The sequence below is a fragment of the Cyprinus carpio genome, chromosome B4 (genome assembly GCF_018340385.1).
Source record: "Cyprinus carpio isolate SPL01 chromosome B4, ASM1834038v1, whole genome shotgun sequence".
Classification (NCBI taxonomy): domain Eukaryota; kingdom Metazoa; phylum Chordata; class Actinopteri; order Cypriniformes; family Cyprinidae; genus Cyprinus; species Cyprinus carpio.
The window spans coordinates 4,091,093-4,104,286 of record NC_056600.1 but is presented as its reverse complement, the minus strand read 5'-3'; the positions used below and the strand labels follow the sequence as shown (position 1 = coordinate 4,104,286).

At 39.0% G+C, this 13,194-nt stretch overlaps 2 protein-coding genes across 3 annotated transcripts; both read left to right on the top strand.

The window, feature by feature from the left end:
• Window positions 1-1,297: 1,297 nt before the first annotated feature.
• asb15b (ankyrin repeat and SOCS box containing 15b) lies at window positions 1,298-6,080 on the top strand. 2 transcript variants are annotated; one of them, XM_019092632.2, is made up of 9 exons: window positions 1,298-1,694; window positions 1,766-1,821; window positions 1,911-2,042; window positions 2,126-2,284; window positions 3,181-3,426; window positions 3,897-4,068; window positions 4,151-4,712; window positions 5,082-5,235; window positions 5,321-6,080. In XM_019092632.2, exons 1-9 carry the CDS (start codon window positions 1,591-1,593, stop codon window positions 5,488-5,490), a joined length of 1,755 nt encoding a protein of 584 aa, XP_018948177.1. In that variant the 5' UTR covers window positions 1,298-1,590; the 3' UTR covers window positions 5,491-6,080. The 2 variants fall into 2 exon arrangements, 1 of the variants encoding a protein (XP_018948177.1); XR_002015521.2 differs by lacking the exon at window positions 5,321-6,080 and having other exon boundaries at window positions 1,299-1,694; window positions 4,151-4,849; window positions 5,082-5,218.
• Window positions 6,081-8,320: 2,240 nt separating this feature from the next.
• Window positions 8,321-12,716, top strand: LOC122136969 (leiomodin-2-like). Its single transcript, XM_042721651.1, has 3 exons — window positions 8,321-8,774; window positions 9,451-10,875; window positions 11,764-12,716. The coding sequence occupies exons 1-3, from the start codon at window positions 8,496-8,498 to the stop codon at window positions 11,788-11,790; spliced, it is 1,731 nt and encodes a 576-aa protein (XP_042577585.1). The 5' UTR covers window positions 8,321-8,495; the 3' UTR covers window positions 11,791-12,716.
• Window positions 12,717-13,194: the final 478 nt, after the last annotated feature.

The following is a 13,194-nucleotide window of genomic DNA, read 5'->3' as shown; positions in this document are numbered from 1 at the left end:
TGTGCACAAGGGGGAGCAAAAGAACACACTGATTTTATATATATATATATATATATATATATAATTATATATATATATATATATATATAAACTTCAGCTGAAAGCCCTTTTGTGGTGGATTGACAATATAAACATTTTAATGATCCACTGCCACAGGAGGCCTTTGGTTGTATCACACTGACTGAAAACTTTAAAAACAACTGAGCGCCCTCTTGTGGTGAATTGACAATATGAGAATTTTTAATGATCCACAACTGCACATTTAAAGAATTTATGCCAAACAAATCAATCAAGGCTGCTTCAAAGGAATATTGATCTCTACAATGGAAACATTAAATCAGAATCTATATTATAAAACCACATGATTTACACTAACACAAATTACATAGAAATATATTATTTATTAACTACAAATGATAGCATTTAACCCTGAAATCATGTTTTATGATCCTGAAGACAAAGTCAAACAACTTTTTAAAACAACATCATGAAACACTAATGTGTACTCCAACATACATGACACTTAACATGTCAGACACAATACACAATGATGGTGACAGTCAAAATTACACAATAAAAGTAAGAAATGCTCTCTAACATCATGACATGAGGCACAACTGAAAGAAACAACAAACACAACATTTCTAATGTGAATAATGAGTAAAATCATTAAACTATTTCCAGTTAAATAAATATTTTTGGCTCTTTTAGGTGCTCTGTGTGCCTGCTTTTATTCACAGTCCTGGAAAATAACACTACAACAGCGATTTTGTTATGGCTAGATGCTAACCTTCATCACCTGGTGGCAACAAATGAGGTTTTCAATTGTGGTATTGAAATACAATTAGTGCAGAGGGAATCTATTTCTGCATTCATCTTTTATGTTGATGTTAATCATATTAGCATGTACATAATAGACACCTAATTAAGGATACACATGGTCAAAGTTAGACAACTTTTTAACATTACAATTAATTATATTGTATTTTAAAAGGTCTAGTGCCTGGAAACTTCACCAAACATCATTAGTAAAACCTAATCAATATTCATGATCATATCCATTCAGTGCAATACAGTATATGTCAAATATATTAAGTGTAAAATAATGCATTGTAAAAAGGCATATGTTCAAGGATTATTAACAGACATTAACATTCAAATCAGTCAAATGGATTAGGTTCCAAAATTAATTCAAAAACTGAATATGAGCAACAGTTACTTGCACATTAAGCACATAAACACACACATATAAAAACTGAATATGAAATGGTCCTCATTTAGAGAATGTGTGTTTATATCAGTCTTGCACAGTTTATTATGTCTCATTATGTCTAGGTTTTAAGAAAGCAAACTGTGTGTTTGCACCATGTGTGTTTGTGAGCCGCTATACTTGAGGGAACTCAAATTCTTTTGCCATGTTAAAGTGACCCGCATTCTCAGGGCGTCAGGAGAAAGTGGGTCATCACTAAATATATCCTCCAGACCTGTGAAAAAAACAAAGTCAGTCAGTGTTTTGCAATGCTGTGAGGTGCATGTCATTTCTTCCTGGAGTTTTGTTCATGTGTGCATCTTTTTGAGCTTTGAAACACAATGGACTACATGGACGAAATGGATGAAGATCAGCTCATTGATTTTGTTATTCAAATGAGCCTCCAAGATGCTCACAGTCTCTCCGTTTTGAACGAACCGCTAAGGTATGTGCAGTATTATACGTATTTCAACAAACTTATATCCTTGTGTTAGTCTCACACATTCTCTCATGCAGCACTTTAGAAACAGCCACTGATGAAAACCTCAAGATTTTATCTGCTATAGATCAAGGTAATTCGTACGCGTGGCTAAATATCAGTGCTCTGTTTTGGTTTCCCAGTGGCTTGATATTTTGCATATGTGTGTGTAATATTATCCAGGTGATGTGTTTGCACTGAAGCAACTGCACAAATACAGTGATGCGTATAAGGAAGAAGACAGCAAAGGTTGGCTTCCGATGCACAGAGCGTCAGTCCAGCCGGATGTCCATGTGTTGGACAGCGTCCTCCTGGGTGAGCAGAGTGCAAACAAATGAGTGACAGTTAATTAGATATGCTAATAAGGCATTTGCTGTGCATCTTTTTTTCTTGAATAGCATCCTATGAGCTGAGCATAGAGGAGATGACGGCTGACGGAGACACTGCTTTGACTCTGGCTTGTCAAGCAGGACATGTGGAGAACGTGAAGGTTCTTCTGCAGCACGGAGCATCTCCACACAACATGAACAGCAGGAATGAGACTCCACTTCTCCTGGGTATTACAACAAAACAACACCAAATAGTCATCAAACGAGTCTTGCCTTTTGTTGCAGCTCTCAATCAGAAGTTAGTTACAATTTCATTACTTCCCCAGGTCATGAATTAATGAACTTTATATTTTGCCCAAAAATAATAATAATTAGTATTATTATTGTTATCAGTAAATCAATAATAATAATAATAAATGACATTTGGCATTAATAAAAAGCTTTATATATACACCATAAACACACACACACACACACACACATACAATTTTTAGGACCTTAAAGACCATTATTTATTTATTTATTTTTTTAATTATTTATGTATTGCATTGTGGCATTATTTTCATGAAAATTAAACATATTTTCCTCCCAATTAAATGTAATTCTCATCATAAATGCATGATGAAAATTATCTTGTATAATCACATTTTATTTCATATTAATTTTTTCAGAATTTGAAATCAGCATTACTTCAGCACAACAAAATACTGTACTTTACAGTTTAAATTGTTTCTTTTTTTCTGCAAATAACAGCTGGCAACTGAGAATTGGGATAAATGTGTTTAATCAGCACAACAATATTGTTAAAGCCAAAAATATAAATGGTCCTAAAATATTATTAAAATATTAACTAATTTTATTTTGCCAGATATAATTTATTTTTACTTTTAAATTAAATTCACCCACTCATCTAATATTACACCTCATACTGTACTACCGATTTAAGCACAACTTTATAAAAATAGCATTCAATTCATCACACTAGTCACACTGGCTTGTGCAAGAAAGTGCATCATGGTTTTGTACAAGTATATGAAAATGTGGCATAACTTAACACTGTTTCAGGTTTTGTATTAGTTCCTACACTAGCTTTCAGGATCATATTCCTACGTTTCCTTTTGCAGCTGTGAGGGCAAACTCGTATGATATGGTTAATGCCCTGATAATGGGAGGCGCCTCCGTGCAGCAGGTGTGTTTGAAGAAATGGACGGTCACCCATGAGGCTGCTAAAGTGGGTTGCGTGGACATCCTGGTGCTGCTGCTGAGACACGGGGGGAAGGTCATGGGACGCGATGGTCATGGGGTCACACCGCTGGGCATCGCCGCAGAGTACGGCCATTCGGAAATACTGGCAATCCTTATCGAACATGGTAAGTCAGGTGTATGCAAGTCTAAATAACTCTAGATCTGTCCCTAATGTAAATGATAAATTACACTCGGAGCCCTCCCCTCTGACAGCATGCCAAATACGTATAACCTTTACTCTGTTTATTATATGTAAGTGTGAACTTGTCTTTTACATGCTTTTCTATATTTTCTATAAAAAACTATATTTTTAAAATTATACAAAAAATGTTAAAATACAAAACAAAATATATGTTGGGCACTCGTTCGCTAAACTGAACATCCAATCAGAGTTCTCACTCACGCCAGTGGTCCCGATGGCCCCAATGCCGATTCGGCAAACTACCACCGCCATGAGCCGATGAGTGGAACACACCGAACAAACTAGCCTGACAGATGCTTACTGACGGCACGACATTGGCTTGGTGTGTCCCGGTCTTAAAGCATTTACAGGTTCATTCCCCAAAATGAATGCCTTTCTTGCTCTCACCTCTAGGGGGCGATGTCACAGCACAAGCTTCAAATGGAGACAGTGTGTTATATGACGCCGCAGGCTGTGGGAACCTGGACTGCATTGATCTACTCTTACAACATGGTGCCAGTCCTAATGTAGCCAGTCTTTGCTCTCAACTGCCGATTCACCGCGCAGCCTACGAGGGGCACTACCTGTGAGAGCACAGCATATCAATCTCGCCACACTTTACCAGACATCTCTGCACTAATAAATATATTCTCTCTTTAACCTGACAGGGCTCTGAAGAGATTCATTCTCATCACCACTAAGAGGGCCATCCGTCTGTCTGGGATGAGCCCGGTTCATTCTGCGGTGGACGGAGGCCAGGCTGAATGTCTCGAGCTGCTCATCGAGAAAGGCTTTGATGTCAATTCAATCCTGGGCTGCCATATTTCCGAAAACTACGGTGACATGAGGAAGACCCCGCTGTACTTCGCAGTCTGCAATGGAGACGTCACATGCGCTGAGATGCTTCTGAAAGCAGGTGCGATGCCCGACCTGGACCCGCTGCGCTGCCTCCTGGTGGCGGTCAGAGCTGGGAAGTACGAGCTGGCGCGGCTGCTTCTCGCCCACGGGGCAGACGTCAACTGCGTCTTCTCCGTCGTCAGCGACACCTTATTTCCTACAGCACTGCAGTACTGCATCAAAGATGAAATGATGCTGCGCCTGCTCCTTAACAACGGTTACCATGCAGAAAGCTGCTTTGAGTGTTACCACGACAACTGTGTAACAACATACACATGGGCAGAGGCTCCTAGCCAGTCATACCAAGCCAACACTGCAACGAATAAAGTAACCGTAAGAATCATGTTTGGGGTCTAGAAAACAATGTGGGTAACTCACTAACAGTTGCAGCACTTTTGCATGTTCAAAAACATGCATCATATTACTAACCACCTGAAAACCACCAGCTTTACGAGATGCTACCTGTGCAGGTATAGCACTGCAACGTGAACATTTAAAACCCAACTCATATCTGTGTAAATCAGGTTTAATATAGAATGCATTGTCACAATAAATGTTGTGCTGTTACTATTTTTTTAAGAGATGTGTGAGTGCATTTTATTGTGATTACTATAACAATGCCACAAAAAAGTGATCACAATTCATTCTTTTTGAATATCTATGTATATGTGGCCTAATTATGCAATCTATTCTGTTTTTAAGTTTTGTGAGTTTATTAGCGTGACATGGATGGCACACTTGGCAGGGAGGGTGGTGCTGACACTCCTAGATTACGTGAATCATGTGCACATCTGTTCTAAACTGCAACTTATTCTGGAGAGACAGGAGGAGTGGCCTGATATCTGTGACATTCTTAGTAAGACACTGTTTGCCAATCATGTCTTTCCAAACCTGTATGAGAGACAAAAAATAACGATTTCTTTTTGTCTGTTTGGTATTAGGGAAGCCACGCTCTCTGAAACACCAGGCCAGGTTGGTTATCAGGAGACATATGACACTGAGAAAACTGAATGACCCGGAGTTCATGAGCACCGTTTCTTTCCCCCCGGCACTGAAGAACTTCCTGCTCTACAAAGAATATGATGTTTATGGTCGAATGGATGAACAGTAGATATATGTATCTACAGTGGCATGCGAAAGTTTGGGAACCCCTTACAGAATCTGTGAAAATGCATCAGTGAATTTTTGAACAGGATGAAGATGTCCAAATTTTTCTTATTTTGTTGAAATATCATTTTTTCCCATTATGTACTGCCCTTCGGAAGCAACAGAAGATACTTGCATGTTTCCCGGAAGACAAATTAAGTCATATATTTCATATTACTAAGGCATAAATCAGTAAAAGGCATAAAACAGTCGTGGATCATCCAGGTAACCACATACAGGAACCAAGGGTTCCCAAACTTTTGAAGGGGGTTATTTGAATAATTTCAGCTATTTTTCTTTTCTTGTCTTGTGGATTAAATGTAAACATCTTTTATGTAAACTATCTTATTCAGGACAGTACTAAATAAAAAATAACATGCATTTTGTATGATCTTTTCATATTTTGTTATCTTATCTTGTTATCTTACCACTTGTTATCTTATCTTTTTTTATTTTATCACTTACAAAATATTATTACTTACCCACAAGGCCCTTAATGGTTTAGCTCCTGCGTAGCTAACTAGTCTTCTACCATGCTACAATCCATCACGCTCCCTAAGGTCACAAAACACTGGACTTTTGATAGTACCTAGGATAGCAAAGTCCACTAAAGGAGGTAGAGCTTTTTTGCATTTGGCTCCCAAACTCTGGAATAGCCTTCCTGATAATGTTCGCGGTTCAGAAACACTCTCTCTGTTTAAATCTAGATTAAAAACACATCTCTTTGGCCAAGCATTCAAATAATGCATCTCATAATTTTGGACTGCATTTATATCTGATCAAATGCACATTATTATTCTTTAGCTTTGGTTAAACTAATTAATTTTACTTGGTTGGAACAGCAGCTACGCTAATTATGTCTCTATTTGTTTTTACACAAGCTCCAGTCTGGATCCAGAATACCTGAGTAGAGATAATGCCAACCCCTCAGAGGACCTCAGATGATGCCAACCCTGAAACAACATACAGAACTACCAAATCTTGCTATAAGTTTGATTGCATCATATAATAATTGCTGTTAAAAGTGTTCATCGTCTGTTTGTTTACGTCTTTAATTGATTTTTCCATACATTTCTGCCATATGCACATAAACTGACAGTCATCACTGATAAGCTACTACTAAATATTGTAGGAACCTAATTTTCTGTAAAGTTGCTTTGCAGTGATCTGTATCGTAAAAAGCGCTATACAAATAAACTTGAATTTAATTTAATTTAATTATTTTGTTAAAATCATTCACATTCTCACAGATTCTACAAGGGGTTCCCAAACTTTCGCAAGCCACTGTATATTTTATTCCAATTTATTTATATGAAGTGAAAATTCATATTTATAGGAGTGAAACTATGTGTAACAGTGGAATTTTGTGATAATGTAAAAATGTTTTATAAACAAAATGTGTTTTATAAAGATGTGTTTATAAACAATATTATTATGACTATATAATTATCATATGTTAATGCTTACAAAACACATCATCATCAAGTTCAGGTCACATTTCACCCTTAAACAATAAGGAATTTTTTTTTTTTTTTTTTTTTTTTAAAGTAGTTTAATGCATATGCACATTTTTTATTTTAGAGTGAAACTTGACCTGGACATGATCCTGACAGGTTTCCTCTGGTTTACTCTAAATAGTCTGCAGTGTGTAAATTTATACCTAAATGCATGATTTACTCTGGAAACAGTTTGACTGACATCTTTTTATCACATGCTAAAGGACTGCATTACTTTTTAAACCATAACAATTGACATAAATTTCAAACTTCACCAACACGGAGCCTGGCTCCAATCCAAAAACAATGAGGATTTGTGGAAGCGGTTGTTGCTAGAGACACTTGTTATCCGAGCAACAACATTCCTGCACTGTCAACACCAGTCGGTGGCTCCAGAGACGCAGCAGATATTGTGTTCCTGTCATAAACACAGATCCTAGCCTCACACGGATGTTTGGATCCAATGAGACAACCAACAGTTTATCTGAGAGTCCAAATCTGATCACTACCCACACAGGACTGACCTGACAGCTAATGGACTTCAAAGTCCATTCATATCTACACCACATTAACTTTTAGCCTCTGTAGATTCACTAGATTTTAGGCAAGCTGAGGATTTAACGGTATGACGTATGCTTTGATAAATACAATAATAAAGCAAAATTTAATCCTGATGATGACGACATCAAAAGTGAGACAAAACCAGTAAAAGGCTATGAGAGAAGAGGATTTTTAAAATCCTCACAATGGTTCATGCCAGGCTGATAACAGTTCTTGGGTTAATCTGCCCCTCACTATTAGCTTGTGACGTGTTACTTTAGCTCTATGTGGTATTTTTGGCACATATGAAAAACTAAAAGCACCTAAGAGTATTCTGGGTTGTCCGATTCTTAACATACAAAATGAATTGAGGATACCATTTATGTGAGCAACACTAAATTGTACAATTTGACACAATTAAGCAAAATTGAGCTGTTATGTGCAGTGATAAAAACAGCAGCTTGTGATTTCATTTATGACACCAGTAAACTTACATTTAGAATAGGTTTTTCCTCATTTAAGTGCTTCAAAATATATGCATTTACAACCTTGCTGGCAAAAAATGACTTGCTATTATAAGGACATTACCATTTCTCTCTAAGCCATCTCCTCAGAGTGTGTCTGCTTATTTTGGGCATGAACAATGCAGTCAGCATTCACTGACTGGCCTCACTGTGGCCATGTTGTGAGCTCACATGCTTTTTGTAGCTCTGTCTGATTGACTCCTACCTCCCAAAAAAGCAACGGCATCATGGGCTGGGGCTTTGTCCCACGTCTCTCTGATCCTGCTCTTAAAACCCCTCCAGCTGCCCACCGCAGTAGATGAGCACTCACTCTAGCTAACACCACTCAAAAGATCCCAGACGCCTATCTGATGCACCAATACTGAGACAAAACCAAAACTTTAAGACTCTGAAAAGACTACAGAGAGGCCATGAGTACATTCGGCTACCGGCGGGAACTGAGTAAGTACGAGGATTTGGATGAAGATGAGCTGTTGGCCTCGCTGACTGCCGAGGAGCTCCAGGAGCTGGAGAAGGAGTTGGCTGATATCGACCCAGATGACAATCTTCCCATTGGACTGCGACAGAGAGATCAGACAGCTAAGACTCCCACTGGAACGTTCAGCAGGGAAGCTTTGATGAAATACTGGGAAAACGAAACTCGAAAACTGTTGGAGGAGGAGAGGATCGGATCCACAAGTCCTAGACAGGTCAGTGATCAACAACCTCAAACATTACCTACACTGTCAGAATTTTTTTTTACTTTTAGTGTGACGGGACATACAGCCAAGTATGGTGACCCATACTCAGAATTCGTGCTCTGCATTTAACCCATCCAAAGTGCACACACACAGCAGTGGGCCGCCATTTTATGCTGCGGCACCCCGGGAGCAGTTGGGGGTTTGGTGCCTTGCTCAAGGGCACCTCAGTCGTGGTATTGCTGGCCCGAGACTCAAACCCACAACCTTAGGGTTAGGAGTCAAACTCTCTAACCATTAGGCCATGCAATCTAAAGGGTGCATATTAGTATCTTGGAAAATAAATATGTACCCTTAGTAATATATGCTCTTATGGTGATTTTATGAACACTTTAGGGATAAGTAACTATAAGGACAAATTGTTGAAGGTGCTGCCCCAGTGTATGATTTAAACTCAAGAATTGCAATATTTTAAGATTTTGATTTGAATTGTAGAGTAGTTACCATTTGGTAAACTTTGGGAATAAAGGCATGGTTTACACAGCTTCATAATCTGGGTAAAGGAATGATTCGAAGGTGGAGACACCATGGGTCTTTCAAAGAGCAATGAGAAGTTAAAACCAGATCTTAAAATGAAAGATGACCAATTGCACCTAAGTTGTTTTAACAGTGACTTTATCAATTCCAGAAAGATGAAGACAGCAGGGAAGAGGAGGAATGCATGACTAAGAGTGACACTGAAGAATCTGGGGATGAAAAAGACGAGGCTGAAGAACGTGAGAAAGACACACAAATATATAGTGAAGTTGAAGATCAAGAAGAGGAAAGTGAAGCAGAGGAGCCAGTAACAGAAGAGGAGGATGTGGAAGAAGAAGAGGAGGAGGAAGAAGAGGAGGAGGAGGAGGAGGAGGAGGAGGAAGAAAACGAAGAAGAGAACAGTCCTAAAATGGTACAGACGCTGGATTGCACTAATCACCCTCAACAGTGTTGGTCTTCCGATGCTCAGTCCAATCAGGGACAGGCAGAGCCTGTAAGGCGATACTCTCCACCTATAAGTGGACCAAAAGCCCAAGCTCAGGAGCCCAGTCGCATGTCAGGAAACCCTACCGTGGTGGACGATGTTCTGGAAAAGATCATCAACAATGACTCAGATACCACCGAGGTCAACCTCAACAACATTGAAAACATCTCCCAAGACACTCTTATCCGATTTGCCGAAGCCTTACGCTTAAACACACACGTACGTTTCTTTAGCCTTGCAAACACACATGCAGATGACCAGGTGGCTTTTGCCATTGCCAAGATGCTGAGAGAAAACAGCAACATCACAAATCTTAACATTGAGTCCAACTTTATTACAGGGAAGGGTATCCTGGCACTTGTGCAAGCCCTCACACGAAACAGTACCCTTACGGAAATGCGATTTCATAATCAGAGGCACATTTGTGGAGGTCAGGTGGAAATGGAGATTGTAAAGTTACTGAGGGAGAATACAACGCTGATAAAGTTGGGTTACCAGTTTGACCTTGCAGGCCCTCGTATAAGCATGACGACCATTCTTACCCGCAATCAAGACCTTCAGAGACAGAAGAGAATGCAGGAGCTGCGCCAACAGCAAGGAGGTGCAGCGACGCCAACAAACCCAAGAACAGTCGCCCTTCAGAAGAGCATGACCGCCTCTTCTCCTTACGGCTCCCCTCGGAGTTCACCATGGTCATCTCCAAAGTTACCACACATTGACATGGCAAAGAAGAACGCTCCCCCTGCTCCTCCACCTCCCCCACCACCACCTCCTCCTCCTCCACCACCACCTCTACCACCCAAGGTCTGTGTCCAAGAGAAGAAGGCTCCCACCAGAATGATCGCAGAAGTCATCAAACTGCAAGAGGGGACTTCCAAGAAAAAGCAGCATAGTTCAACCAAATCTAAACCCAAAAAGGGCAAAAAAGGGGCTGCAAAGGAAACAGAGACTGACAGCATATTAAAGGAACTGAAGAACGCTTTGAGACCCATCAATGACAGAGAGAACTCCAGACCATCCACACCTCTACGCTGCGCTCATGATGAACTCATGGCTGCCATCAGAGGCAGTAGCATCAAAAAACTCAAAAGGGTGAGTATCGTAAGGACCAGGGATCTCCAAACCTGCTTGTGGAGAGCTACCGTCTTGCAGACTTCAGTTCCAGTCCTGCTCCAACACTCCTGCGTGTAATTATCAAGTAACCCTGCACACCTTGATTAACTAGTTCAGGTGTGCTTGATTGGGGTTGGAGCTGAAATCTGCAAGATGGTAGCTCTCCAGGAGCATGGTTGAAGACCTTTGGTAAAGACCAACAAGCTCAGTTCCAAAACCTAGAGAGCTTTCTTGCCATCTACCACCTTCTTAGTCAGCTTCCCACCTGAAACGAACCTCAAATGACAGATTTGTGAGACTCCACAAAGGCAGCAATCCTATCCTGCTCTCAAAGGGGCAAACATGCTTAAGAGTTTAGTTCCAACCAGCTTAAATAACTTCCATTGTTGCCATACCTGCTTGTAACATGCGATATGTCACAATCCAACCTATAGTAGATGCATTCTTTAAAGACTGTGGTCACAGTAATAGAAGACTAGATGTGGGGAAATGCACAACATTATACAGAAAACAAAACTCATCCAGAGTTTTTGTTTACTGCGACAGTGGAAAATTCAGCATTACCCTCAGACGAGGCATCCTGACCCAACAAATTCCTCACACTTAATGTTGCTATAAATAGAGACCATTTTGCATGTCTCAATAAGGCAGATGCCTTCTAGTGCTGTGGAAAATGGAAAACAGTTTGAGTAAACAGGACTTTAATATAGGTAAACAACAACAACAACAAAAAACCCAGAATGCTTGTCTTGCTTGTATTTTTGATCACAAATAATGTTTTATTAATATGTAATAAATAAGGTCATGATAATCTAATTCACAATAGGAAAAAAAAATGGGGGAATATGACCTTTTAATTCTTTGCAGGTGGAGGTTCCCAAGTATCTTCGGTAACCAGGCTGTAAGTCTGAACAGGAAACCCATCTCCAGAGCATCATCTGCAAAAACATCTGTAAATACAGATACTGTGTGCTTTTCTCAGAATCACACCAAGCTTCAGAAAAAATCTGGTTAATGCAGGTGTTTGGTGAGTTTGCATTAAATGTTCCAAGACAAGTGGCACAAGAGTCAAATTCTGTAAATGTCCACTTGATCACAACAGGGCCTTGTTTAATGTAAAACAACAGGGTTTTCCGTTTTGGGAATGACCTGGATTTTTGTTATTACTATTAGAAATAGTGGTAGTTTCTGCTGTTGTTGTGATTGTGCTTTCGTGTTTTTAAATGAAAAACCTACTTTGCCTTGTTAATGATTTTTAACACTACTTCATGTCTGTATAAATGTAAATATTTGACTTGATTTAAAATTATTAAATGTCACTATAATTCAATAATCGGTTGAAATAATGAGTGCACCATTATTTCTGCCATACAGTATGTGTAACAGTTGAAAAGGGCAGAAGACTATCTCAGGCTAAAATGACTTTGCTGGAACGTGAGAGTATTAGTTGTATGAATATCAGTCTCTTAATCCAGACCCTGTATGTTTGTATATTTTGGAAAAGTTCCCTGGGACTAAATCCACTCCGCAGCTGTTCACCATGACAGAGAAATGTTTTTAGTAGCAGCGGCAGGAACAGCAGCGAAGTTTGTGTCCAGGCAAAGAGTGAATCTGAAAGGCAAATACTTTTTCCAAAGAAGAGGGTTATATGAACAACATTTATCAACTTCTAAAAAATTTTCCATGTATATCAAAGCATGAAATATATGTTTAAAGCATGGATGCAATTTCTGACGACATGAGAACACAAGGACAAAATGCAAGTTGTTAAACAGGTTATGAAGGAAGCACAGAAATGGAACTAAAACACTTCCTTAAAACATTTTGTTCCAGTTCTGAATTATGCATTGCACTTACCTGAACTGACATTTGCACATGCTAAATATTGCTAAAAAAAAAAAAAAAAAAAAAAAAAAAACCATGGCAATGATCCAGTACGTTCTGAAACAATATCATTTCATATGACAGAGAAATCATCCAGTTGATTTGCATGCTTAATGTCTTCCAAATAATTTTAGAGCTGTAAAAAAAAAAAAAAAAAACGTCAAAATGCAGTCAACTGCCCAGCTAAACCAAAGTAATACCATATCAGGCTGCGGGTTTTAAAAATAAGTAGTATTAACTAGCATTAACTTTGTATCTAGCAAAATTATATGACGAGTGGTTAAGTTCACCTGGCAAGGTTTCTGCAGGTTTTTTTTTTTTTTTTACATTTTTACACCAGTAAAGTAAACTTAAGGAATAAATGAAATACAACTAAAGAAAATCCAAGGAAAAATTAAATTAGTCAAAATTAAG